This window comes from Neolamprologus brichardi, chromosome 6 (genome assembly GCF_056152115.1).
Source record: "Neolamprologus brichardi isolate AB-2024 chromosome 6, ASM5615211v1, whole genome shotgun sequence".
NCBI classification, from domain to species: Eukaryota; Metazoa; Chordata; class Actinopteri; order Cichliformes; family Cichlidae; genus Neolamprologus; species Neolamprologus brichardi.
Window position 1 is genome coordinate 27221202 of NC_142109.1, and position 27835 is coordinate 27249036.

Below are 27835 nucleotides of genomic sequence, written 5' to 3' on the forward strand. Positions count from 1 at the left end.
GTGTACAGAGTAAACCCCTTAACAAATGTATGGTCAAATGATCACCAAGGCCAGAAAATTGCTAGACATTTACAAGTCCTTAAAGCTAACAGCTGAAATTTAATTTTTACTCTGACATGTACCATTAAGCTCTCAGCATCATTAGCAGTGAAAGAAATCAGGCCACAAAATGTCAAATACTGATTTCCTCTATTATGTCTTTGGGATATGAAATCTATAGTCATGCAGTCTTGGACATGACTCTCCAGAAATGGATAATCTTGTGCAAGACTATGCATTTCTGTGTATACATCCACAGTAGTTACTGCCATTAAGACACTGCAAAATTAAGAAGATCGGGCACCAGGTGATAGGTGTAAACTAAGACAATTATGAAACATTTAAAAAATGTCAGAGTACCTCAGGTGACTGGCTGATATTTAAACATTTACACTGCATTGAATGACTCTAGAAAGAAGAAAATTGTGTTTGTAGAAATTGTGTTTATTTTATTTTTGATCGGTTGTAGTGATGACAATTCTGCTCAACATATAAACAGTATAAAAAAACAAATCATTACAGTCTACAGCGAAGTAGATGCTCAGCCCAAAAAACATATTCCTCACTTTCACTGTCTCACTGTCTTCCTTTGTAGGGAAGCATGAAGTGGTGTTTCATTGGCGTGGGCTCAGTGTTCCTTCCTTTTATTCAACAGCTACTGTCAAGCTGCCACGCTCAGCTAGCTCGTACGTAAATTAGGATTTCTTAATAACAAAAACAAACCAAAAAAGACTGAGAGAAAGGAAGTAAAGGCCACGAAGGTTGTAATGGGAGATAGAGCAATTGTGTGTTTGGCTCAGTGAGGAAGAAAAGTGTAGACAGACGTGGCGTTCCTCCTGTCAGTCTGCTTGAGAAGAGCCAGGTGACTGCAGGGGAGAAGGTCAGAGGTTCTGCTGCTCTGTAAATACTTCACATGGTGCAGGAGCATCTGAGGTCAAACAGCACATCAGAGAGAGTCCTCTGTGGTGGTGACAGGATTAAACTCGAGAGTCCCTGTGTAGGCAGTGTCTACCCCTATTTCAAACCTAAGGAGAGATGCATTTTAAGGATAAGCACTTGTTTACTGACAGTGTTGGGAAGGTTACTTTTAAAATGTATTCCATTACAGAATACATGCCCCAAAATGTATTCTGTAACGTATTCCGTTACGTTACTCAATGAGAGTAACGTATTCTGAATACTTTGGATTACTTAATATATTATCATGCTGTTTACAACTACATGAATGTACTATTGCTGTGATTTATTACTGTTACTGAAGGTCCGCGGCTCCGAACCGTAGTAAAGGGACCTCTGGCTAATACGGCGGTTAGTGTCAGGCTCGTAGCCGAAAACTAGCTTTACTTTGTTGTCTGGGTCAACGTTGCTAGCGAGAGACAGAGAGAGGCGTTGAAAGGCTGCTCCGACGGAACTTGTTGTTTTTGGAGGAAAACACGAACACGGTGTACAGTCGAGTCTTAATAGCTTACTTACAACTGGGCTCGTCAGGCACTCTTCTTGGCTGCAGTGGTTATTATTATATTTACATGCTTCCAACTCCCGTTTTTGCTCGATGACAGCTCGTACTTTTCCTTTTCTCCCTCCCTCGCTCGTTATGCCATACACATAACGTGTATGGCAGTCCATTCTCCCTGCAGCACGGACTACACTGCCCATGATGCTACATTCTTTAGAGCTATATCGGTAGCATTCTGCCTATTAGCTTAGCACAACAACAACAAAAAAGGCCTCTCTCACCCAGGAAACACGCAGAGAGAGAACGTCACCCTGTAACCATGGCAACCGTAACGCTGCCGCCTGGAACAACAGAACGTAGCTGTCAAACAAAACCCAAACAGGCCTGACCCACCACAATATGAAACAGGGAAGTACCGCCGTGTAATCCATTTATTTCAACAAAGTAACTGTATTCTAAATACCACCTTTTTAAACGGTAACTGTAACGGAATACAGTTACTCATATTTTGTATTTTAAATACGTAACGGCGGTACATGTATTCCGTTACTCCCCAACACTGTTTACTGATTCATTAACAACGATAATTATATTGTAATACTTTGTATAAGCCCTTTCTGAGAGCATTTATTCACACAGTTGTTCACAAATCAATTCAAATACGAGTGCAAACATAATATGTGAGAGAAATATTTGTAAAGGCTTATAAGCAAACATCATACATATATAAATCCGCAAATACATTACCACGGTTACCTTAATCATTAAAGATCCCAACATTACCCTGGGAATCCCAACATAGAAATAACAGTAAACACTGCATCTAGACAGTGGTGCATGGAAATGATATGAACCTCTTGTATATATAAGCTTATTATAAATTTGTGGTTTAGAATTGTCCAAATAATATTTTTTTTCACAGCCTTGTATTCCAAAATATTCATATTACAAAGGGGGAGGGGTATTCTTTACTGTATTTTTTTATTTAATTTAATGTCAGAAATCCAAGGAAAGAGGCATTTTTATTTATCAGTTTCACAGGGAGGCATTATGGAATGTGTATGTGAGGGAGGAAGGGGGGGGGGGGGGGGGGGCGGGGGTAGAGGAGTTTGTTACAGCATTTCTCGAAATGCGTCAGATTGCTCTGGCTGTCCGGGGGAATGTGACGAGTCAGTAACATGCTTGCCTTCTGACTGTTTTCTCACGGGAAAAACACCAAAGAGACAAACAGACGCTTAGAGCGCGTATGTGACTGTTTTTTTTTTTCGCGTCATTTTTTTCTACAGGTTTGTATTTAGACTGAGGAAACCAAGCAGCAGGACTGTAATAGCAGCGGCGCAGGGACATTAGCCGCAGCTGCTGCAAAAAGGGTTACAAAGAATAAAGTCACTCACGTACGTCCTTGAATCGGGTTAAACGTCCTAAAACATAACAATAGAGGAAAACCGCTAAAAGGCAAAGCATTGACTATTTCACATGTTTTAATGGGGACGTTTGAGGGAGCTGCAAAAATCAGGCTGCTACTCCAGACCTGCATGCTGATCTAATTTTCACGCTGATAATATGATCCATGTGTTTATAAAGCCGGCATGCACATAACCACTCACATAAGCAGTTTGAAGAAGAATAAGGGACCTGTTGGACTTCAAGGAAGCGCAAAGGTGCTTACCGTGCTAGAAATTACACATTAAACTTGTGTTTGCATATATATGAAAACACATGCAAACACAGGTTTAATGTGCCTCATATTCAACTTTTAATTCTGCTGCTCCACTGTCAGTGTCTGCTGTATTTTATCTATCAGTTCTTCCGTGTCATACAAACTAACACGAGCGTTTATTCCCAGTTAGGGGGTTCAGTTTTATCTGTGCATAGCCGGCCAGTACGTTCGGTGTTCAGCTTGGAGCTCTGTCTCATACACATATCTTTCCGGTGTATCTGTGGGAGTGGTTTGGAGTCAGCGCTCGCGTGTCACTCAAGCGGAGTCAGCTGCTGGCACGCGCCCCCGCTGCCGTGAAGCGGTGCTCGCAGAGCGAAAGTTTTTTTTTTTTTTTTGAATAGGCTCTGTTGTCTTGCTGTGGGCGCACTACTCCTTTTACAGACTTCTTGTCCTGATGCTTTCCAACCTCAGTCGCAACTTTTACCTCGGTTGATCCAGCAATGTAGCCCGCAGGCGTGCAGAGGAGTATTTTTGTGTGATATTTTAACTGGATACTTTTGTTTCGGGGGCTACAGAGCGCGCAGCTAGTTGGGCTGGTCTGGTGTTGTGTGGTTGTGCGGGATCCGGTGACCGCTGGGGCAGACAGGCCACCATGCTCCGGCCGTGGGCTGCGCACTGGGTCGCAGCTGTGCTGCTGTGTCGGGCGGTGGCACAGTACTCCAGCGATCAGTGTAGCTGGCGAGGAAGGTGAGGATGGAGACGAACAAAGGATTTGTGGTCATATCAGTTCAGGAGCAGATATCTTTTAATTTGTGAATGTCAGCCTGATCATCTTGAAGCATTGCGCCGTTTTAAGTGATGGCACGGACAACACATGGTTCATTCATATAGGCGTAGATTATTAAGGTTTTGTTAAAACAATCTTGTGACTTAATGTGCTGTTTACTTACCCCGTGTTTTTCCACAAGTGATGAAAGAAAGAAAATTCAACCGTGTGTTAAAAGGATAAGTGTTTCTTTGAGCCAGTTCTGTTGTTACGCGTGGTTTCGGCGTTAGATGAGTAGTTACATGTTTTAGTAAGATTTAACTTTATGTTCAAGAGAAGCCCTCATGGCTCACAGTAAAATAAGTGAAAGAAATGTCAGTGAAAACAGAAGATGTTTTGGAAGTGCTTGTGGTTATTGCTGAGAAATGTAATGACGTCACATTTCATTATTAATCCTTAATTCATTTACTGGATTTTCTTTTTTTTTTCTTTTTTTTTTTTTAGCTCAGTCAATACTCTCGAAAAGGAAAGTGTCAATATGACAAACAGATCATAAGAGTGATTTTCATTGGTTTATTTTGACAGTGTTCCTCTCTATAGTTTCTCTAAAAATGCTTCCTTTAAGATTTTATGTATGCATGATCACAGGAATGTCTCTAATCTAGCTCCTATCTTAAGTAAATACAGCCACATGGCGCCTTTGATCACTCCTCCAAGTCCCCAAGTCATAAAAAATGAAAGCCTGTTCTTTACACTCTGTGTTGTAAAGTTCATCAGCCTTAAACTTCTAACAACTTAATTAGTCCCTGATGCTGAGGCGGCTTATCAGCACAAGAGACAAGTGAGAGATTTGCTGGCAGACAGCTGCAGGAGTTCTCCTCATCGGCGTCTTAATCCCTTCTATATGTTTCTTTAACTTTGTTTGTTCAGCACGTTCGCACTCCCTTTCAACATGTAAATGAATCAGAACGGTAGCAATATTGAAATGTATTGAATTTGGTATAGTATTTTTTCTCTCTCTTATTTTCTTTACTAAATGTACCTGTATATTGTTTACAAATTTCTACATCCACAAAAATGTTGTCTGGATTCTGTAGCCTAGGAGTACAATCTCTGTAGTACTGGTTAAAGGTTGATTTGATGATGTAGTCCTATTATAGTCCTTTTATACAGCCATATGTGATAAAAAAAAAAAATCATTGTCTTTTTCTCTACAGCGGTTTGAGCCATGAGTCCCATCGCAGAGATGTGGAGCAGGTCTACCTTCGCTGCTCTCAGGGATCTCTAGAGTGGCTTTACCCCACAGGGGCCATCATTGTCAACCTGAGACCAAACATAGAGCCTTCACCAGGTCATATGTCAGGTCTCCATGTGTGCATTAAACCTCAAGTTTACTCCCAGGTAGAGTATGAGACCAACGTTGAGAAACAAGCCTTAGTGTATAATCAGGAGTTCTGAATGTGTCTGCTTGGCCCACCTTGTTCAGGGTTCTCATGTGTACCTGGAGCATTCAGGGGATCTGAGGCTGCTGCTGGCAGAAAAGGACCAGGCTCAGGGAACAGTGCATTGCTTCAGCCTGGCAGAGGGGGTGCTATTTGTGGAGGCTATCCCACAGGCAGACATCAGCCGGAGGATCACAGCTTTCCAGTATGAGCTGGTGCCCAGTCAGGGGCCAGCGATGCACATGTTCCCATACCTGCAACCTGGTTTAGGTAACAGCCTGCATTTTTTTCTTTTTCATTATTTTGTGTTTTGCTCTTGTGTGACTGGTGAAATTCATTTTCTGGTAACTTGATGTAATGCTGAGTAATTTCCTCTTGATGCATGCTACTTTTCTTAGCTCTCGGTATTCAGTACTCAGTCCCAGTATTCAGTGTTACTGTTCATAAAACTCATTAAAGATCAAATACTGAAACCTATTTCTCTATTTGCTCAAATATCAAGCTATAAAATCCAGAATATTTTAGATTAATTTCACATAACATTAAAAATTAATTGACTTTGTTGTAAGCAGGGACTATATAAAGAACAGTTTATTAATGATGCAATAATAAACTGATATGTCACCAGAATCCATATTGAGCTTTCTTGTGAGAAATGATATCTAAAGTTTAAATAATGAGCAGACAGCAGTGACAATTTCCTAATTTTAAATGATACTTAAACACTGAAAAAGGACAAATATTAATTGTATTATGTAAACTCAAATAAATTCCCAGTGATTGCAGCTCAATTTTCACATGGTTTTGCAAATTGTCCACAATCTTTTGGTAACTTGGTAAAATGTTACTCATAGCTGGCAGTTTAGTAACGTGAAATGAGGCTGACAGACCAGAACTGGATAAACAAAAAAGGTTTGGTAAGCATGAGGCCTCATTACTGTTTCACCCTTGTTTCTTCATCCCACCTTGAAGTAGCCCCTTTTCTGACACCCCACCCCCCTCACACACTTCCTCACTCCCACTCTTCCCTGTATCAGCCAGACATATAAAAACAAGCAAGCCAATCGAAAGGTCTCACTAGGGTCAAGCACAAGGGTCAGCCAATCGTCTCCCAGCTGTCAATCAAGAGCAGATCTTCGCCACCCCCATTAGAACAGGAAAATTTGAGTAGCCCACCCATATGAGGGAAGTGGTGTTGAGAGGAACTGTGGTGGGTGGAGAGTCGCACTGGACTATCTTTATGAGAGCGAAGAAAGCCTTCCCAGTGAAACTTCCTGTCTAAGTGTGTGTGTCAGTGTGCCTTGGTGTTTTATAGCTGTTTTTATAGCTGGCAGGGTCAAGGGGTAATTCTCCAGCTATATCTCTTCCCTCACCTGCTGTATTCATTCACATGCTCTCTATACCTCTTTTGATGTCTGATATCTAAGAAAAACCCACCAAGACTTTGAGAGTGAAATAGATTAATGGGAAACTAGATTAGATAAAAATACACAAACTAAGGAAAAATGTTTGTCTTTTTTATAGTAGCTCTTTATTAAAGTGTTTTTTGTTGTTGTTGTCATATTTTCAATTTCAGTCGCCTGCAAGCCTTGTTCAGATGAAGAGGTCCTCATGGCTGTGTGTACTAGTGACTTTGGTAAATAAATATCCACATGCATACAGATTAAATAATTGATTTCACATTTTGCAAAATATACTTTGCTTATTACCTTTTAAAGGTTTGGAATTTAAGCCTTGGATTAGATTATTGCCATTCAGGAAACTAGAAAGAAAATGTCACACCAAAAACTAAATTGGAATTATGTAGTGCAGTGTTCTTATGTTAAATTTATAGTACTGTGTTAAAATGACTCCATAGCTATAGCATAAAACTACACACCATACTTTCCCAGAAATGTCGGCACATGCAGCCCAGACTGCAACAGCTTTGATCAGTTTCCTAATCATATTGATTTGGCACAAATGTACTCAGACATTAAACAAAATGTAATGGGATATAATTGTATCTCGCTTGCTCACAGTGTTAATTAATGCATAAGCCTGTGTTCTTGAGGCATTTTCTTGCTTTTATGAATCTGACAATCATGTATAGATTTAGTCTAAATGTTCTCTTAATTTTTCATCTTTTTAATAGAACATTTATAGTTTACAAAGTCAACAGAAAGACTCAGACTTGCACAGTTATATAACTCTGATATTAGCAGTACACCAGGGTAGGGAGGTTATGAGAGCAGTTTTTTTTTAATTTTGAAAAAAGCTTTCATTGCTTTCTGAAGTTTATTTAATTTTAACCTGTTGATTAAATTTTCTTTTATTAAAACTGTTCCTTCTCTGTAGCTGGCAGTGGTGTCTTCCAAGGCGTCGCACCAGGTACTAACAAGCACTCCCTGGCGACAGTGACTCTGAGACGACTGTTTCACCAAAAGAGCAGGGTGTTTGCTTGGGGTGGAGCCAGAGGACGGAGTTGGAGTGGTCGTATCAATGTTCCTGCACAGTGCAGTGTGCGTCCTGGAGGGGATGAGTATCTTTTGACTGGCTCTGTACATTTTGGAGAAGCCTGGCTTGGCTGTGCACCACGCTACAAAGACTTTCTAAAGCTGTACATCCAAGTACAAAATGCAGGAACAAACCCATGTCAAGTAGACACAAACTGAGAGATCTGTTCTCGGCTCTGATTTTAAACAAGGAGTGCTTCAGTCAGCGAAGAAAACGCGCAAAGGTTACAATTTGGAAGATGGGTCAATAAGGGACTGGAAGGAATCTTACAGATTTATTGTTTTCGTTACAGGCTACGTCTTCAGAATCTTATCAGTTTTATGACATTTTAATAGCCAATGTGCTACTTAAACCGAAATGTCCCTTTGGCTTTATTTTGCTACTGCATATGTAAATATGTTTGTAAATCTGTGCATGAGTGACTGTGAGTGAAAGAAGGAACGAGAGGCTTAAATTTAAACTCGTGCCTACCTGGTTAACATTTTTATTCTCTTGATGATACTGCTCATTCTTGAAATGAAAGTTTGCTTTGTAAAAAGCTTTCTGTAAAATTTAGGAGTCTTCTGACAGAAGTGTATAGTACGCAGCTCTGTGAGTCTTTGTGTGTGTGTGCTGCTAATGAGTTGAAAGGGACTGTACATATTTACAGAAAATAAAGATATGTGTCGTTATCTCACCAAAAAGGTACACACTTGGCGTGTTTTTCAGGTTGTGAATGTGTTAGTATGACCTCTATGTCCTGATAGAGGGGCCTTGTTTATAATTTATTAACAAATCTGCTACTATTTGTCAGATACTGCACGGCACAAAGGGGCTTAGTGTGGCTGGCATGCGGATAATTGAAAACAACTGACAAGTGAAGTTTGTAGCAGGAACAGAAAGTGAAGGACCAAAAGTTACCAGGCTTTCCGTCCACCCACATGGATGCAAACAAAGACTTATTATCCACCTAACTAACCAAAAGAAAAAAACTATTATGAGTGCTCAGTGACCATTAGCTGGCAGGAGAGCAGCAGTGCGTCAGTGCTGGCGTTGCTGCCCCTGTGGAGCTTTGATGAGCCACTGTTCTGTTTGGCATCTGCTTTCCCTGCACATGTATATGTGTGTGTGTGTGTGTGTGTGTGTGTGTGTTCACTACTGAGTGAGAGAAGTGGAAGCAATTATATTTTCCACCATAATAATCCGGGTAGCTCAGATACTAATGTGCTAATGTTTTTCTCTCAAATTTTCAAGTTTATACTAAACAAAACCTCTACAGTGTACAGTCCTAAAGGTACAGGATATTCATTGTATACTTAATGTAGGAGTAGTTTTGAATTGTAGCCTAATGACAGGAGAAGCATGTCTGCCAAAATAAAAAGGGGCTGCCAGATGGATTGATGGCTGAAACTACTAAGGCTTGATGGGCGGAGAGCTGAAAGACGAGGCGGATGTGTGAATGACCTTAGAGGCGTGTATGTGCACCTTTCCTGCTGCCTGCTGTCAACAGTCTGTGTGTGTGTGTGTCAGTTTGTGTGTGTGTGTGTGTGTGTGTGTGTGTGTGTGTGTGTGTGTGTGTGTGTGTGTGTGTGTGTCAGTTTGTGTGTGTGATGTTTTTGCTCTTTCCTCAGGAAGACCAAGAATGGATGGAATGTTCCCCTTTCACACACACACGTTTGTTTAACTATTGTTGTGAGGACACTTGTTAAGATAATGATTCCCCAGGCCCTTACCTCAGCTCATCACAACAGAATGCCTAAACATATTTCTAACCTTTATTATTAAACTACATCTGCACCTTCAAACATCTCTTTGAAGATGTGTCTTAAAGTGATTACAGTCCAAAATGTCCTCAGTCTGAAATTTTCACTCAGCTCATAAAAATGGTTAGCCAAGCAAACAAATACCTCAGTCAATCCAAACATAAGGTTGGATTATTCTACTTTTATTTTTTTTTAAATTGCGATGGTGCCTCGCTCGGGTTTCTTTTTCTTTATTGCTGTCTGTAAGCCTACGTGCTGGGCATATTGCTTAATGCATGACACAGTAATAGAAGTAATTCATCCTCATTATCTTCATTATACTGAAATACTATATACTGAAATCAACAAAGCTTTTAAACCTGTTGCTGAGCACTTCCACAAACACTTCAGCAACTTTATACTGCAGTTTTAGAAAGTTGGATGACTCACAAGAGCTACATGAAACAAAGAATGTTCAACACTGAAGGCTGAGATAATCTGACCTTTGATGGTGTGTACAGATAGTAAATTTTAAAGACTGGATTATTCAGGTTTAATGGAAACAATTGTGGGTTAAAAGTTGAGTGGGTTAAAACTGCCGAGAAACTAGAAGAAAAACACAACCAGAACTGGACTTCTTAACTGATCAAAAACTAAGTACAAGGACACAGAGTTAAAGTTGTCATCGATGGCTAGCTTAACATGCAGCTAATATACGATGTGTGCTGTAAGTGCTATTTGTCATAAGTGAGGATGGATCTGAGTGAAAAACTATGAGGAACTGAATACTAATATCATTTTTAAAATAATAGGATACTTTCATAAGATGTACATGGAAAGTACTCACAGCGTTTCACTTGTTCCACATTCTGTCATGTTACAGCAAAATCCTTTTACCTCAGAAATTGCAACAACAGTTAACTTAAGGCACTTTATATTGTAAGGTAAAGACAAGTTATTTCATTATTATTTATTACTGGGCAAGGTTTCCAAACTTTTTCCTCTGTACGAATGCTAATTTTTTTCATCTTTTTGTTTAATCTATAAAACAAGGTTAATTTCTGTTATTTACTTTCTGTTAACATGTAGAGACATATAGAGAGGCATCAACACATACCATTAAAGCTAAAGATAGAGACCTGAGAGGGTCAGCTCTATATAACAGTGTAGAACATCTTAACATACTAAGGTTCTGTGTGTGTTGCATAGGTGTGCTTGTCTTGGGTTGTAGTTTGAGAAGACCACAACACACGCGCCCTGCGCACTGCCAACATGCACACAGGCTACACTGCAGAAACCCAACCCACAATAGCAAACACCCAATACCCCCTGGCAACCCATCTTGGCAATGGTCCAGCTTGCCTTGGCATCCTCGCTAATTCGGGACACACTTATCCTTCTGCATGGGGGTCTTAATGCTAACCTTTAACTGTGAGAGTGTGTGAGATATGGAAACAGTTTGTGCTGCAGTATGCAAGGGGCACAGCTGAGCGGTCAGCTGGAGTCCGGGGAATGGCTGAGCTCAGGGAAAATACACATGCATGCTTCCACCCACATACTGTATACTACCAGTGGCATTTTATAATGCACTGGTCAGGGTGGGGTCAGTGCTTTTTACATGGTGGCACAATATTTTAGGTTGTAAGTATGTCTGGTTTCTGAAGGAGAAGGCTGTGTGTGTGTGTGTGTGTGTGTGTGTGTGTGTGTGTGTGTGTGTGTGTGTGTGTGTGTGTGTGTGTGTGTGTGGTGGGGGGGTATAGGGGTGTGAAGGGGCATGTATATAACACTCTTGAGTCTTTAGAGACTGATGCACTTAATCTTTAAATATAGTATGGGAAAAAAACATCTTTAGTAAACAGAAGTAGATGCAGCGTGACATTTACTGAAATTCTTTTTTTGTGTTTCTGTGACTGTGTTCCGCAGTGATCTTGACAAAATTATTGAGAAAGCATGATCTAATTATTAACTTCTAACTATTACTATTATTAACTATTAATATTTTGAATGATATTTGTTAAAAGAAAGACAAAAACGAAATGAAGAAGGAAAGAAGGAATAATTCTGGAAAAAGAGGTAAATGTTTTTGATGCATATCAGTTAAAAATGACCTTTTATCGTCAAATTATCAACATGTTTGAGAATGATAATAAATAATAAATAAATATTCTAATACCATATGGTTAGAGTGTTAATGATGGTGACCCAAATTGATTTGCACTGGAAATCACAAAAATGAAAAACTATTCAAAGCCTTGTAAACAAATCCTGCAAACAATATAAATCCAGAGCTATTTTAACACAATGTAAAATTATTAATCAGTATTAATCAGGGAATATTAATCAGTCATGGTCCTGTTGTACATGAACCTTCTTATTATGATATTAGGTTGTACTGCCCCTCAGTGGCAGGAAAATAAAATTCTATTCTAAATGTTAAATTTGTCAGCTGAACCGTTTTAGTTCAAAGGCACAATGTTCCCGCAATTCATCAGACAGAAGTCATTTTTTAGTAGCAGTCTAATCACTTTGAATTACATTAAAGAATGTCGAAAAATTTCTACATTTAAAAAAAAATGCAAATGAGCACGAGTTGAAAAACATTTGGATCTCAATGCAGAAGTGAAAGCTTCAGTACTGCCAATGGCATGTAGTAGCTCAAACTGTGGGTGTCACATTTTCAGTACGTTTCCTGTCAGCTTTCTGTTTCTACGAAACAAAGCAAAGATGTGGATCGTTCACAACCTGCTGTTCACCATCTGCAGTAAGTTGTCTAAATAGCTACAAAAGTAAACAGATGAAGAGTACAAATTTAAGATTTAGATTTAAATGCATTAAATCTTTTTTCTTTTGTAGTTAAGGTCAGAAAAACAGCTTTCATTAGGCTCGGGAATGTTATACATGAATCTTGCTCTGACAAAATAAATAATTATATGTATTTTTTTAATATATTTTCATGATTTTACAGTTGCTCTGAGGTGTGTGATCAGTGCAGTAGGGGTGATCCATGTGCCTGGATATGTGGGGAGTATGGTTAACATTTACTGCTCCTATGATGCGGGTTACGAGTCTTATGAGAAGTATCTGTGTAAGAACAACTGTGGTGACAGTGATGTTCTTGTTACAACATCAAATCCAGTGATAAACAAATACAGCATCCATGATGACAAAACAGCACGAATCTTCACAACAACCATCTCTGATCTTCATTCTGCCGATGCTGGGAAATACTGGTGTGGAGTGACCAGAACTGGAAAAGATATCTACACTGAAGTCAAGCTTAAATTAGTACAAGGTAAATAATCACTCGACTAATTTTAATCTGTCTGTCTGTCTGTGTGATCTTGTCTAATAATAACAAATAATACATTAACATGTATTAACACATGTTAAAACATTAACATAATACATTAATGATACATTAACATTAAAATGATTTTAAATGTTATTAATTATATATATATATATATATATATATATATATATATATATATATATATATATATATATATATAATAGGTGACCTATTATACCTATATATATTGGTTTGGTGACCTATTATATGTCACCTAACCAAATGATGTTGAAAAAAACAGAGCAGCCTTGATCATTTATTTCCGCTGAAAATGATTGTGGTAATCTCAAGCTTGTGGGCGGTGAACTCTCAATAGAGATCAATGCCTATCTGAAAGCACAAATGCATGTGAAGCAAGAAAAAACCCCACAAGAACCTGAATATAAAAATGTTATGCTGCTCTTCTGCGACTCTAACATGTCATTTGACACTGTTTATATTTTTGACAGACAGCTGCTGTGACACTGTGACCAAAGTTCAAAGTTATGAGGGATATTCTGAGTCCTTCAGTTGTCCGTATGAGTCTCAGTACCAGAACAGCCTGAAGTACATCTGCAGAGGAAACCAGCCCTCCACATGTCTGCAGCAGGCACTGATCACCTCTGACACCAAACAAAATGGACGATTCAGACTTGATGATGACAAAGTGTCAGGAACATTCACTGTGACCATTAACAGTTTGGTCAAAGGTGATTCAGGATCATACCTCTGTGGTGTCCAAAGAAACTCTGAGCTGGATGTTTTCTCTGCTGTTGAGCTGAAAGTCAAAGGTGAGAGGTCATAATAATATCACTTTACACCAACTGAAAGACAGCTTACAGTACAGTTTTCTGCAAAACACTTTTTAGGAAAGCTGAATAGTTTGTGATTTCACAATTTTGTCTTTCAATCTGACAGAGTGGTGCTGTGTCAAGTCAAGTCAAATAAATGGTACTGTAGGACATCCACTAATTTTTCAGTGTCCCTATCCTCCACAACATCGGTATAACAGGAAGTTCCTCTGTAAGGGAGACCATCGCAACAAATGCACAGACATGGTGGCGAGTCAAAGTAGATTTACAATAGAAGATAATGGTTCTTCCAGCTCTTTCTCAGTGACGATCACAAAGATACAAGCAGATGATACTGGGACATACTGGTGTGGGTCAGACTCTCAGTGGAGCCATGGAAACTACACCAGGATTCAGCTTTCAGTCGGTGAGACGAATACTTGTGTACATGAAAATAACATGGTTAGAGCTGTAAGTTACACCCTATTCTCAGACCATTGTGTCAGTGTGTCTAGTCATCGTGTCATTTGTAGCGTGATGACTGAGGACACTCGTGTAAAACTAGGACTACTGAAAACCTCATTTACCGCTGCTTACTTACACTTTTTTGGTGGCTTAAATATAGACACAGCCTCTTCTAGCCTCGCAGAAGTACTTCTGATTGTGTACTTAGTTCTCCAAGCTAAAAGCTGAAACATTATTATTATACATAAACATATTATTATTCTAACTAATTATTCTATTTTCTAATGAAATATTACCGAAAATGAAAATATATATATGATGATTCAATGATGGTTCAATTCATTCAATTCTCAAATGAGAAAAACATGCACCTATAACAGGGTGTTTTACTGTTTAAATTAGTTAAAGTCTAACTTTAGCTCAGTGAATACTTTCAGAAAGACTTAACTGACTGCTAGATTTCTACTCCTTCCTTTATTTTTTAAAAAAAAGTTGCTAAGAGCCTTGTTTCTCCAACAGTCTTTCAGCAGCATTCCGGCAATGGAGCTTCCACAGTGGAAACACCAGCACAAATTTCAGGTAAACTTATGAAGGGTACAGTATATACAGTACACATCTTTTAGTCTATAGTGCTGTTGATCAATGTTGTGAGATCAAATATTTTACCTCTCCATAAGCTATGGATACTTTTTGGAACTAGTTATAGTTTCATGGCAAAACAGAGAGTGTGTGACCCGTGGCCAACAGTAAATATCAATAAAAAGAAACATTATCACAAAGGATAATGTTTGAGGATGTTTTTTTTACTGTTTCTGTTTTGGTTTCTGTTTTTCAGATGCAGGACACTATGTGGTTTACGCTGTGCCCGCTGTGCTGCTGGTACTTATATGTGTCCTTGTGCTCATAGTTTATAAGTGCAAACGTCAGAAAATAAAAGGTATATTTTGGATTCATAGACATGCACAAATGTACCGAAATGTACATGCAAAAAGAACATAACCACGTTTTATGCTGTGTGTGTTCAGGTAATGAAGCTGTCATGAACAGAAATACATCAAAGACAGGAGGCTTAGAGGAAGTAATGGGTGCAGCAGAAAATGGCGTAAGACAACAGCAGACAACAAGTCTCACTATATCACAACTAACTAACTATTCTTAGCTGTGTTCAATACAGTACTTTGCAAAATACTTTCATGTAATTTTTTAAAAGTTCTCCAGGCTTTCTGAAGGACATTGGTTCACACTCTTGTTTTTGTTTATTTTTTCCAATAAAAATAAAAGTAATGTTCGTATCTCCACTTCTCCAAAGCTGTACAGCCCTACTATATCCTCCTCCTCCTGCATATGAACTGAAATCAGTTGATTGTAGCACGAGTGAGCAGGAAGAGCAAAGCATGTTTGTTTGGATGTTTTTTCCCCCACTCTATCAAACTGGTGCACATATAACTGAAGAACCTTTGTAATGCAAGTAACAACATAACTGTAACTGTAAGGGAATTACAAGGCGTCCCACATCATAAACATTTAATCGTTTATGAGTTTTTATAATTTAACAGAGCAGAATTATGTCAAACATCAGTTTGACACTAGATGAAAGCACTGCTACTGCTATGCACAGCTTCAGTCTTGTCATGTGACAGTGTTGGTGTTTAGTAAAGGTCACAGATCACCAAAATTGCAATTCAAATTCTTTTAAGCAATTTCACTTGGAGAGCAAGAGATTTGCAGGCAAATGCCTTATAACCCTTACTGTTCTGAGCATGATATCACTGAGAGACCTGGAGAAAAATTCTACAAAACAGGTGTTTGAACTTAAGGATGAACATAAGCAATAATATAGGATTTGATCAAAATATTAAACTTAAATGTCTGTGTGACCACAAAAAAACACGTTTACATTTAACTCAAGAATTCAAACACTAATAATGTTCAAAACTAATATAGGATCAAATAATTAAGTAACCACATTTAAAATCACCATAATTGCAACAGGTGTGACAGTGATTTGATGACAAAACGTGATGCTCATCTTGAAATTGTGGGGATTTTATAGGGTTAAAACTGATTTGAATTAGTTATCACAACAACAAGCACGGTTTAAGGAAGAAATAATCAGTTAAGATTTGAAAACATAAGAGAAAAAAGAGAAGTAGTCCCTTTGCTGGTTTTGCAGTTCTACAGTGTGAAATTAAAACTAAAAAAAATTATAGTAGTGGATTGTCTCATTGAGGTATTTGGGGGTAGCACGAAATGTTTTTGATGACAGACACTGGTCCACAGGCTACACTTAAGAGAGCTGCAGCTTTATACTTTCTATGATGTTGAGCTGAGAACATGCGGGAAGCATCCAGTTTTAGACTTTTTAACTTCTTTTCACCCTAAAACTTGGGTAAACTTTGGAATTTATCTGCAGCAATATTTGAAACATTATTTGCCCTTAGGGTTCTATCAGAATTTAATTGTTGGTCAAACATAGTGTATTTTATACGCATCTCTTACTATAATTCTTCATATTGTGAGTCTGGATAGATGTGGTTTTACTCATTAGTGGTGAAATCAGATCATAAGACAATCTTAGTTTGAAAGTGGTGCCAGAAAAAAATGTTGTTGTTTTTTTATGTTTGCTTTATAAAATGTTTCCATAACACTGTCATGTGTTTTCCATTGGTTTCTGAATAGATTTATGGAAACGATGAAGTTGTGAGGTATTCAGAGAAGCAAACCTCCAAGAGTGCCTGTAACGACTATCATGATGCAGGTGAAGATGAACCAGACTATGAAAACTGCACACAATCTGAAGAAATCTACTGTAATGAAGATTTCCATAAAGCCAATAGAAGATGAGAGTAATTACATCTGTGCATACATTCAAAAACAGATTCAAAGTGTTTTGTTCACCAGGGCTTGCACTTAATAAATGTTCCTTTGTTTTTTATTCTTTTGCTGTTTTCACTGCGTTAGCACACTAAACCTGTTCAGGTTAAGGTATTGCTTGCTGTTGACAGCATGATGTGGACTGTGCTTCTGAAACTGTGAGAAACCAGCCAAAAATTAAATGTAATTATTGCATTTTTCATTTTTTTTCCATTGGTTGCAATTGAAGATTTCTGACACAAGCAGTTACTGGATTCAATTTTACAGACAAAAGTAAACATTATTCATCAACATGTGTCATGTAACCATCTAATATCTGCACAAATGTGGCAGGTTTCCCCCGTGGAGTGCTTCTATTAACCGACGTACATTTTTGGTAATGCTTGGTTTAATTTTGGTAGTACAACCACAGTACTAAGTAAGATAACCGCAGTATTGTATTGCTTAAATTTATAATGATGTATTTATATTATTATTGTTTTGTTTTTCTTATTTTTCTATGTAGGAAACTTTTTTCTAACTTCTAGAGAGTTTGGTGCCACTTGAATGAAACCATCAATTTGAATTTTCTTCTGAGGAGATTAAAAAAAAAAATCAACTTCCTTCAAAAAGTCTCACTTTCATTGTCACTGGTTAGTGTGGCACAGTGACCCTGTGGTTACAGCACCAGTAATTTTACTGCAGTATTTTACAAGAGTGCAGTTTGCATCACTTGTTAATAGGAATAAAGATTGCATTCAAGTATGTTTCTTGCAAAACTTTAATTCTTACCTTTCATTTTATTGTAATTTTTAAAAATAAATGGTATATATAATATTATAACTTCTTTTTACTTTTCACTAATGATGTGGCACCAAATAATTGGTTATGGGCATAAAGTGAACAATTATGACGGTATTTGAAATGATTCGATTTCCTTTTCCTGGGGACCATTTTGGACTTTCCAGACAGACAGAAATAAAGACGACAGAAAAACATGACTGTTGTTCCTCTTTTGTGATGAATCTTTCTATGAAAATTAGAAGTGACTGTAGTGGTAAGCATATTGCAAAGGAAACTTTTAAATATAAAAATAACTGCACACTTCTCACGCTGGATCTGGATATGTCACCCACTTGCTTAAAGAGAAAATCAGCTAAAAGTTTTCTATGAACAAATCTGTTTTGTGCTCATTGCATCACAATAGAAGGCAAATACAATTCCAAAGCACAATATGACAAGAGAACCGGGAACATTTAAGAAAATGTTGGCATACATGGGTGTTATCAGCTGTGCTACCAAGCTTAAACCAAGAAGGATGATAGTTGCTATATTAGCATTATCTGACAAAACTAGTTAGCTGCTTTACCAAATATACGGGGAGTTTTTTAGAACTGTGACTGTAGAAATTCTTGTTTTACTGACCAAATTTAATGAAATTTTTTTTTGATAATTGTTCTAATAATTGACATTTCTTGTGAAATTAGACCAACTTTTCAAGGACCCAGCTTTTTAACCTCCTGAGACCCAAACTCTTTCATGCCATGCATTTTTAATTCTTCTTTGCTATTTGGGCTGATTGGGACCTGATGAAAGTAAAAACAAAGAATTACCAGATTTTTTGGGGGGGATTTTTGTTTCTGAGAAAAATGAGATCCACATATGAGGACATTCATTTTAAATTTCAATAGAACAGTGGTAGTATAATCTCCTCGTAAGTCGATATCATGCCCTTGTAGAGATTAATTTGTATTTTGGTCTAGACAACCCAAAACGTGATGTCCGCATATGTGGACACCAGGTCCCAGGAGGCCCTTTGGCAAATTCAGCAGTTTTAGTTTTCTGGTTTGGCTACTGGTTGGATAAAGCAGCATTGTGGTGGTGTTAGTTTAAGTTCTAAGACTGTTGCTTCTGAACCATTAACATAATTAACAGAGAATAAAATGCATGTTTGCTGTGCTTCTTTTATGTGAATGCAACATTGATAATAAGATATGAAACTCAAGGGGCCTGTTTATCGAGTGATTTTAGTTTCAGTTCTTTAAGCACAGTTTCCTAAATACACTTAAATACTTACAGTTAACAATTTCAGTGCAAAACCTAACTTTAACAGTGTGATATTTCTTTCAACACTAGGAGGCATACGTCAGTTACAAATCTTAAAATGCCTCTAGAAGAGGTCCAGTCACCTCTGTACTGATAGTCTAGCTCCACCCTGGCTTCCCTGTTGTGTGCGAGTCATTCCTGTCAAGTTTCTGTTTTGATTAAACAAAGCAAAGATGTGGATCCTTCAAAACCTGCTGTTCACCCTTTGTAGTAAGTAGTTTAAATAGCTACAGAAGAATAACAAATCTGTTATTGGGAATGTTATTATACATGATTTTCGACATGACAAAACAAATAATTATTACATTTTTATACTGTCTTTACTTTACAGTTGCTCTGAGGTGTGTGATCGGTGCAGTAGGGGGAATCCATGTGACTGGATATATGGGGAGTGAGGTTACCGTTTCCTGCTCCTATGGCCAGGGTTATGAGTCTTATGAGAAGTATCTGTGTAAGAACAACTGTGGTAACGGTGATGTTCTTATTAAAACATCAGAATCAAGGAAAAACAAATATGTTATCCATGATGACAAAACAGCACGAATCTTCACAACAACCATCTTTGATCTTCATTCTGTGGATGCTGGCAAATACTGGTGTGGGGTGAGCAAATTTGGAAAAGATATCTACACTGAAGTCGAGCTGAAATTAATGCCAGGTAAATACATTCTTCTTCTCAAAATGTATTTTATAATGAAGTAAAATAATTAAGATGATGTTAAAGATAATCAAGTTTGTGTTTCCAGTGATTACAAGGTAACATAAAATTAAAATATAATGTGTAAAGGATTATTTCCTTTATCTTTTTGACAGACAGCTGCTGTGACACTGATTAAATCACACAAACTCTGGGTCTCAGGCAATCTTGTTGCAGCAAGCTAAATATAAAACATCCTCTTTCTATTCTGTGGCTATGCAACATTTTCTGATTCTGTTTATATTTTTGACAGACAGCTGCTGTGACAATATGACCAAGCTTGAAAGCTATGAGGGATATTCTGAGTCCATCAGTTGTCTGTATGAGTCTCAGTACCAGAACAACCTGAAGTACATCTGCAGAGGAAATCGGCGCGCCACATGTCGTCGGCAGGCACTGATCACCTCTCATAGCAGACAACATGGACGATTCAGACTCGATGATGACAAAATCTCGGGAAAATTTACAGTGACCATTAACAGTTTGACCAAAAGTGATTCAGGGTCATACCTCTGTGGTGTCCAAAGAAACTCGGACCTGGATGTTTTCTCTGCTGTTGAGCTGGAAGTCAAAGGTGAGAGGTCATCGTTATATGTCATTAATTCAGCCAAAATAAAACACTGTTTTCTGTAAAAATCTCTTTAATAAAGTTGAATGTGATTCTTAAATACTTGGAGGAAAGTACACCAAGATTCAGCTGTCAGTATTTAAGTTGAACAGTTGTGTATATGACAGCAAAATTAATGTCTTTGTTTGCACCCAACTTGTTAACCATGGACTGCAGTTTTTAATTCAATTCTCTGACGTGATGAAATAGTACAGCAGCCAACTGGTTTCACACTAAATGCAAGAAATCTGCCAAAAATGGAACTGCTGAGAACACTGCGTAATAAGGCAGACGCATCACCTCCCACAGTATGCATCCACGTTGACAGGGCCTCTTCTAGACTCTCAGTGATTACATTTTTTTCACAGATTATAAAGTAGTTTTTGACTTTCTTTCATATAAAACTGATGATGAAAGTACTATTGACCTACAAGTTCTTTAACAGCTTTTATATCAATCTTTCCACCAATCCATCTATATCTCTATCTTTATATAAGCATAACTAAGCATATCTTGCTTTATCCACTACAGCCCCTAACACAATTTTTAATAGTATATTTAGTGCTAAAAGCTAACCCCAGGTGTTTATATAGGGGGTTATCATTTATACAATAGAAGACAAAAAGATATGCATTACCTTTTTTATACTTTCTATGTTATATATGTCATTTTTTTCTCTTTATGCCAGTGAAATACTTTGAAATTTACATAGGCTATATGAGGCTTTATGAGTAACAGAAAGAGTGAGTGTCGGAGCCACAATCCACAATAAAACACAGAGCATCCGGGAAATCCTGAGACAAGCTGCTCCAAGAATGCCTCAGGAAGCTGAATACAGATGATGATGAGCCACAGAAGGAGGAACTGTCATGGATGACCAAACCACACGGATGCACCATCAACAGATAGAGGAAGTGGCTGACATCAGGACATCCTACCAAAAAGGCTGGCTTAAAGGAAAACACAAGAGACTCTGAACAAGGAGCAAAGGACCACAACTAAGATAAATCAGAATCCCACCAGAGCACGACATCAAGAAGAAGGAGGACAAGATAACTGTCAAGTACCAGGGGCTGAAGGAACAAGTAGACCAGTGAAAGGAGGTAAAATCCAAAGTGATCCAGTGGTAATTGTACAACAGCTTCAAGCACAGCTTAATAAAGGAAGTCTCCGTTTCATCTGGTAAAGGAAGACTTTGAGCTACAGGTTTGACAGGATGAGTTGCAGCAAGAAAGCCATTGCTAAGAGTAAGACAAAGAGGCTTGTCTGGGCCATGAAACACCGCCATTGGACTACTGAATACTGGAAGGAGGTATTATGGACTGAGGAAACTAAATTAGAAATCTTCAGTTCATCACGCAGGATTTTTGTATGCTGTCAAAGAGGCGAAAGGATGGTTCCACAATGTGAGAGGCACCCTGAACCAAAACTGCTACCACAGCATTCTGCAGCACCATGCAATACCCTCTGGTATGCGCCTATTTCAGAGTGCAATCAGACATTAAACTGCATAATTTTTTATAAAAAACTGTAAAAATTGGGGTGTTCTAAAACTTCTAAAACTGAGCCGTAGTGTATATATAACATTTGTAATTTTTTTTCAGATTTTTTGGATGGGTTTGGAGCAGAGATAAGTGTCTGGTTTGAACAAATATGTGAATGAATCCATCCCAACTTAAAATTTTCTGTGATTATCTCTTTTTCAGACCATTCTCTATAAACCCTAGAGGTAGTGTTTTCCGACTGACCCCTCAGGCTCCAACAGTCATAAAATGTTCAACTGAGCACTGAGTTTCTGACACGTGATTGGCTTATTAGACTTATATCTTCATGAGCATGTTGGTCTGTTGATGTGGTTCATGGTTACAATGTGAGTAATTCCCCTGGGATTAAGCACAAGTAAAGTCAATATGCTCGTAAGTGTCAAAACAGCTGTGTAAGTGTGCACCTGTGATCAACAGTTATGCTGAAATGCCAATAACTGAAAAGGAACTTTCTATTCTGTTTTTAATTGGTTTCTATTTTTCAGAAGCGGTGCACTACGCAGCTTACGCTGTTGTCGCTGTGGTTTTACTAATATGTGTCCTGGTTATTATTTATAAGTACAAATGTTACAATGTGAGAGGTATGCTATAGTTTATATTTACACACATATTCAGACTCTACACTCAGATGTGCATGCAGAAAGAGCTGAAACATTTCTTAAACTGTATTTTCAGCAACTGAAGCTGTCATGAGCAGAAATACACCCAAAGCAGATGATGTGATAGATGCAGAAGAAGGTGGAGTAAGTCCAAAGCCTATATGTGTATAATACACACACACACACACACACACACACACACACGATTATTGATTAAACTGAGACGTTGACCAGCTAACTGGTTATCAGTCTGCTTTGGTTTGGATTTAAACTTGTTATCTCAGGGGCGCCTGTGGACAGAAGGAGCTTTTAAAACTAAAAATGATTTAGTGATCAAAAGAAACGTTATAGAGTGGTATCAACTACTGTGATGTTTAGAACAGAAAAGTGAAAAATTTAAAAGAAGAGCTCACTCAGCCGGTTTTATGCTTCTTTAGCATAATGTGACATTAACTGCAAATTAATGGATTTTATAGTCGTGCTATGATGTGTGGGAGTCATCCCGTTTTAGAACTTGTAGCTACTTTAAATCAGCTTCTGTGGTTCGGTCAGTATCTGTCATATGTAAAACATCTGCATTTAAAACATTTTTATTATATTTCTTGGAATAAAAGTTGTCACTACATATATTATATGAACCTATGTATACTCATAGACTGCAACCAGGGTCTCTGCAGCATATGTGGTTCCCTAGCCTCTAACTATCTTTGTTGATTCTTTAGATTTATGGAAATCAAGAATTTGTGGTGACCTTCAAACAGCAAAGCGCCTTGAACCACTTTGATGAGCCAGGCGGAGATGAACCAGATTATGAAAACGTTACAACTGAAGAACTCTACTGCAATGAAAATTACCATAAAGCTCAGAGAAGATAAATATGTACATATGTGCTTTAACTGTGGGTCTCAATTGTATGCAGATCCTGTTTGATTCATCCTTAACACGAGGTGGTCACCAATGTACCGCTGTTGTTCAACATTGTCACTGTCTTACAATCCCTACTTCATTATTATCATGAAAAACATCCTGTGAATATTTATAGATTAAATTACAGATAAAAGCAAACGGGCTGTGCCAGTCAGAGGGAATATGTTTTGCAGGTGGGTTTTACTGCTTATCCTTAAAGTATAATGTATTGATAAGACTTCTGTATTTTAACTAAAATAGTGAATGAATACTTTTTTTTTTCAACCAAGCAAGTGTGAATATTTTTTTCACTGATGGACATCATGTCATGGTCCCTGGTCCGCCTTTTTTATTTTGGGTTTCCTCATGGTTTTTACACTGTAGTGTGTTTTTCTCACTGTGTTCGTAATGTGGCTTCCCTGTGTTATGTATTTCCTGTTTTACTTTGTTAGTCCCTGTTCTGTGTGTAGTCTGTCTGGTTTTTCTCCCCCTTGTCTTGTCAGCCCTGATTTGACCCAGCTGTGTTTCCCTCCTGTCTCTTTTGCTCCTTCTGTGTATTTTAGGCCGGTGTTTCTCTGTGTCAGTGTTGCATCGTTAATGTCTGCTCACCCTCATTCCCCACTGTGTTTTCTGTCTGCCAGTTTAGTTTAGTCACTTTACTAGTTTTCGGTTTTGTTCTCTGTCCAGCAGTAAATCTGAGTTGTTTAAGTCCGTTTTGGCTCAGCGAGTCCGGCTCTTAGGTCCACCACTCCTGCCTGCCTGCACACAGCCATGACACATCAAGTCTTTTGCCTTATTATGCAAGAATCATACAATTGAAAGTGTAAACATATTTTAACATGAAAACCTGTCAGAATGTGATGGTCCCTTTTGTCTATTTATTTATTTTTAAATAAATGCACATTTCTTTGTGTTTTGGTGAATGATTTACGAGCTATCATTTAAATGGAAATATAATGTTTGCAAAGACCTGAACTACACATGAATGCAATCTACTAGGTGCTTTAACACTGCTGGAAGTGGAAATAAATAGGTGCTTCAGTTGCAGCAGGAGGGCAGTCACAGAGAAACTCAAAGTCTGTTGAAGAAAACCGTCCATTGAGCAGTTTAAGAGTTAAGAGTTTTCACTAAACCTATTTTCTGAAACTGGTCTCTGGTCAGGCATTTAAGCCGTACAACCATTTATGACTTTTAGTAAACTGAGAGTGAAATTAAAAAAAAGGGAAAAGCAAAACTCTTTCAGTATTGCTGCTTAGTGTGTCACACTGAGCCCTCTGCTGGCGCTGTTTCAGTGTAACACTGAATACAGTAATTATGCTGCAGTATTCGAAATAAGCATCACTCATTCATATTGAATGTGTAAAAAATGTAAATGACTGTAGTGGTAAGCATTTCAGGGTATCCAGATATTAAAATTGAAATAAAATTATATCACAGTGTCTTTGCATAAATTCTGGATGGTTCAACATGCTGTTTAAAGGCTACAGGAACAGTTTCCTAAGAACAAACCTACTGTGGTCTTTCTTTGGGATTGTTATTTTTGATAGACAGGGTCATGCAATCACTCATGAAATGATCTCATCCAAATTTTTTTCTTTTTTTTTTTAAGTTTTCTTTTGTTAACATATGCAATATTTGATATCTAACTCCTCACAGCATCCTTCATAATAATCAGCTAGCTCACACCCTTCAAAATGAATCCAACTCCTATTCTTCAGCTCCACACTCTGAGAGAAAGGCTCTCACTCCATGTTTTTCTTTAGCTGCTGAGTATCTTGTTCTTGTGTCTGAGTCATAACTAGCCTCCCCCATTTTCTGAGGCTGAGTCAATGCTGGTTCCTCAGACACAGGGTGGTTAAACAAAGCATTTCGTGTAATGTTTTGACAGCAAAGCCTAGCAATACTTCTTTCACCACTAGATGGCATATATCAACTATTTTATAAATTTTAAAATTCCTTTATGAGAAGGGCCACCCAAGAATGCTCCATCCCTGCTGTTCTGACAGTCTGTCTTTGCATCTGGCTTACATAAAAATACCTCTAATGTGAGTACTACAAAATACAAAAACAAGCATTTTCTTTTTCAAGTTTCCTCTCAAGCAGCTTTCTGTCCCAAACATTTAACAGTAACAAAAGCACACAAAACACTTCTGAAAGAACAAATGTAAATAGGAAGCAGACGTACATGACATCAAATACATTTAAATCCTCATAAACATTAGATGATGGAAAAAAATGCTTTGAAAGGGTCTAATAAAGTCACTGTGTCATAATTTGTTTTTACGTGGAAGGAATGAGAATTTGGTAGTTTAAAGTATAAGAACAGATAACTCCAGGTAGAGATTGGGATGGCTTAGAACACAAGTGTAAGTGACAGAAGCAAAAAACGATTAATATATTTTCACTATGACATTGTTATGTTCAAATATAGTCCCATCCCAGTGTTTTTCTATGGTTTCCTTTTGACCGACAACTGCTGGATGTCCAAGTTGTGAGGTCATAGTTATACTTCATTACATCATCCTAAAGAAAACATTGGTGAGTGTAAAACAGTCAGATGCCCTCCCTGTATGTGCATTGAGTTTTCACTTTACCACATCCTTTGTGTTGTTTATAATTTCTGTGAAGGTTCTCAGTCATCCAGGTCATCGTAGTCTAAGGAGCTTGGGGAGAAAAAAGCGTCTGAACTTCTTTAAGTTGCTTGAAGACGTTTCACCTCTCATCTGAGAAGCTTCTTCAGTTCTAGGGTCAAATGGTGGAGAGTCCCAGATTTAAGCCCTGTGGGAGTGTCCCCCCATGAGGGACAATGATCCTCTACCAAATCACATGGGCCAAGGTGTGAAAACGGTTTCGGGTGAGCTCATTGTGAATCCTGGCCCCACCCTATCATGTGATTTCCTGAGGTCAGATGGCCCAGGATGTGAGTGGGCGTTAAGGTGTCTGGGAAGGGATCTCAAAACTGGATGGCAGACAGTTGGTGTCGTAAACCACGGCCTCTGTTTAAAGATGGTTGCTCACAGTGGACATAAGTGCTTCTTTTACTCCTCTTTCAAACCATCTGTCCTCTCTGTCCAAAATGTGAACACTGGCATCCTCGAAAGAGTGACCTTTGTCCTTTAGATGCAGATGGACCGCCAAGTCTTGTCCTGTGGAGGTGGCTCTTCTATGTTGTGCCAAATGTTTATGAAGTGGCTATTTGGTCTCTCCAATGTAGAGGTCTGGGCATTCCTCGCTATATTATACAGCATACACCACATTATTAGGTTTGTGTTTAGAAATTTTGTCTTTGGGCTGAACCAGTTTCTGTCTGAGTGTGTTGCTGGGTCTGAAGTAAACTGGGATGTCATGCTTGGAGAAGACTCTCGTGAGTTTTTCTGATACACAGGCCACATAGGGGATGACAATGTTGTTGTGTTTGTCTTTCTTATCCTCCCTAGATGGTGTCTGATCTTCTTTCCTGTGCATCTTTCCTGACTTGATGAAAGCCCAATTAGCATAACCGCATGTTTTGAGAGCTTCCTTTACATGTGTGTGTTCCTTCTCTTTCTCTTCAGGCTTTCCAAGCTCCTTAGACTGTTGTTTATAATACAACAACAGTATAATCTTACATGTCAGTAGACAGAGCTGGCTGTCATCCCAGAAGTTAAAGTCTAAGTGTCGAAGCAAACTGTCGCACTGTCATGTTTTGGCAAAAAGCAGACCCAAAGAGCAGATTCAAATAATGTCTGGTAGGTTTAAAGTGTTTCTGTTTAAGGAATGACTTGTTTGTGGTTTGAAGGCAGTTTGTGGTAGAATTCACCATCATTACAAACTGGCATATGGGAACTCTGTTAGAGAGGAGACAAAGGATTAATTGGAGTTCATGATGAAGACAGTGATTAATAGTCTTACTTTTGTTAGGAGTGAGAGGAGCCTCGGAGGTAGTTATTGCACAGCCAAGTCCTTCTTATGAGAGATTACAGAAAGCTGGTGTTAGAGCTGGTAAGTAGAACTGAAGGTTTCCACAGGCAACAGGTTTCCAGATATTCAAGGGTTCTGTGATGGTGTGGAGCAGGTAACTAGGAGAAGTAAGACAAGACTGGGTTAGAACAAGCAGGTACTTGCAAGTAACCGGTAACAGAGATGGCCTAATAGTCACCACATACCAACAACAATCTAGAAGACAACTGTTGCAACTTCCAGCTTGATATAGTCCAAAACTAGGCAAGTGTAGGAAGGATCGTTTCATTTGAGAAACTCCACCCAGGGGCGGAGCAGCAGAGAGAAGCCAGCCCAGAAACTCCACCTGAGTTTTAAAGGCAAGGAGAAGTTAACATAAGAACATATTTCCAGCCAGCTGCCCTACAACACTCTCAA

At 38.3% G+C, this 27835-nt stretch overlaps 3 protein-coding genes and 1 pseudogene across 3 annotated transcripts; 3 read left to right on the forward strand and 1 right to left on the reverse strand.

Moving 5' to 3' along the window:
* Positions 1 to 3524: 3524 nt before the first annotated feature.
* Positions 3525 to 8535, forward strand: metrnlb (meteorin like, glial cell differentiation regulator b). The gene is made up of 5 exons (XM_006790750.3): positions 3525 to 3902; positions 5139 to 5322; positions 5408 to 5633; positions 6940 to 6999; positions 7701 to 8535. The coding sequence occupies exons 1-5, from the start codon at positions 3808 to 3810 to the stop codon at positions 8015 to 8017; spliced, it is 882 nt and encodes a 293-aa protein (XP_006790813.2). The 5' UTR covers positions 3525 to 3807; the 3' UTR covers positions 8018 to 8535.
* Positions 8536 to 12220: 3685 nt separating this feature from the next.
* On the forward strand, positions 12221 to 17063 carry LOC102798434 (polymeric immunoglobulin receptor-like). Its single transcript, XM_087842593.1, has 8 exons — positions 12221 to 12341; positions 12546 to 12872; positions 13382 to 13702; positions 13830 to 14129; positions 14687 to 14746; positions 15003 to 15104; positions 15193 to 15269; positions 16847 to 17063. Exons 1-8 carry the CDS (start codon positions 12221 to 12223, stop codon positions 17009 to 17011), a joined length of 1473 nt encoding a protein of 490 aa, XP_087698719.1. The 3' UTR covers positions 17012 to 17063.
* A 2200-nt stretch (positions 17064 to 19263) lies between these two features.
* Positions 19264 to 24394, forward strand: LOC148102576 (polymeric immunoglobulin receptor-like). The gene is made up of 6 exons (XM_087841956.1): positions 19264 to 19336; positions 19458 to 19784; positions 20077 to 20397; positions 22460 to 22555; positions 22650 to 22717; positions 23296 to 24394. Exons 1-6 carry the CDS (start codon positions 19300 to 19302, stop codon positions 23446 to 23448), a joined length of 1002 nt encoding a protein of 333 aa, XP_087698082.1. The 5' UTR covers positions 19264 to 19299; the 3' UTR covers positions 23449 to 24394.
* Positions 24395 to 26301: 1907 nt separating this feature from the next.
* On the reverse strand, positions 26302 to 27161 carry LOC148102577 (uncharacterized; annotated as a pseudogene).
* Between the last annotated feature and the right edge of the window lie 674 nt (positions 27162 to 27835).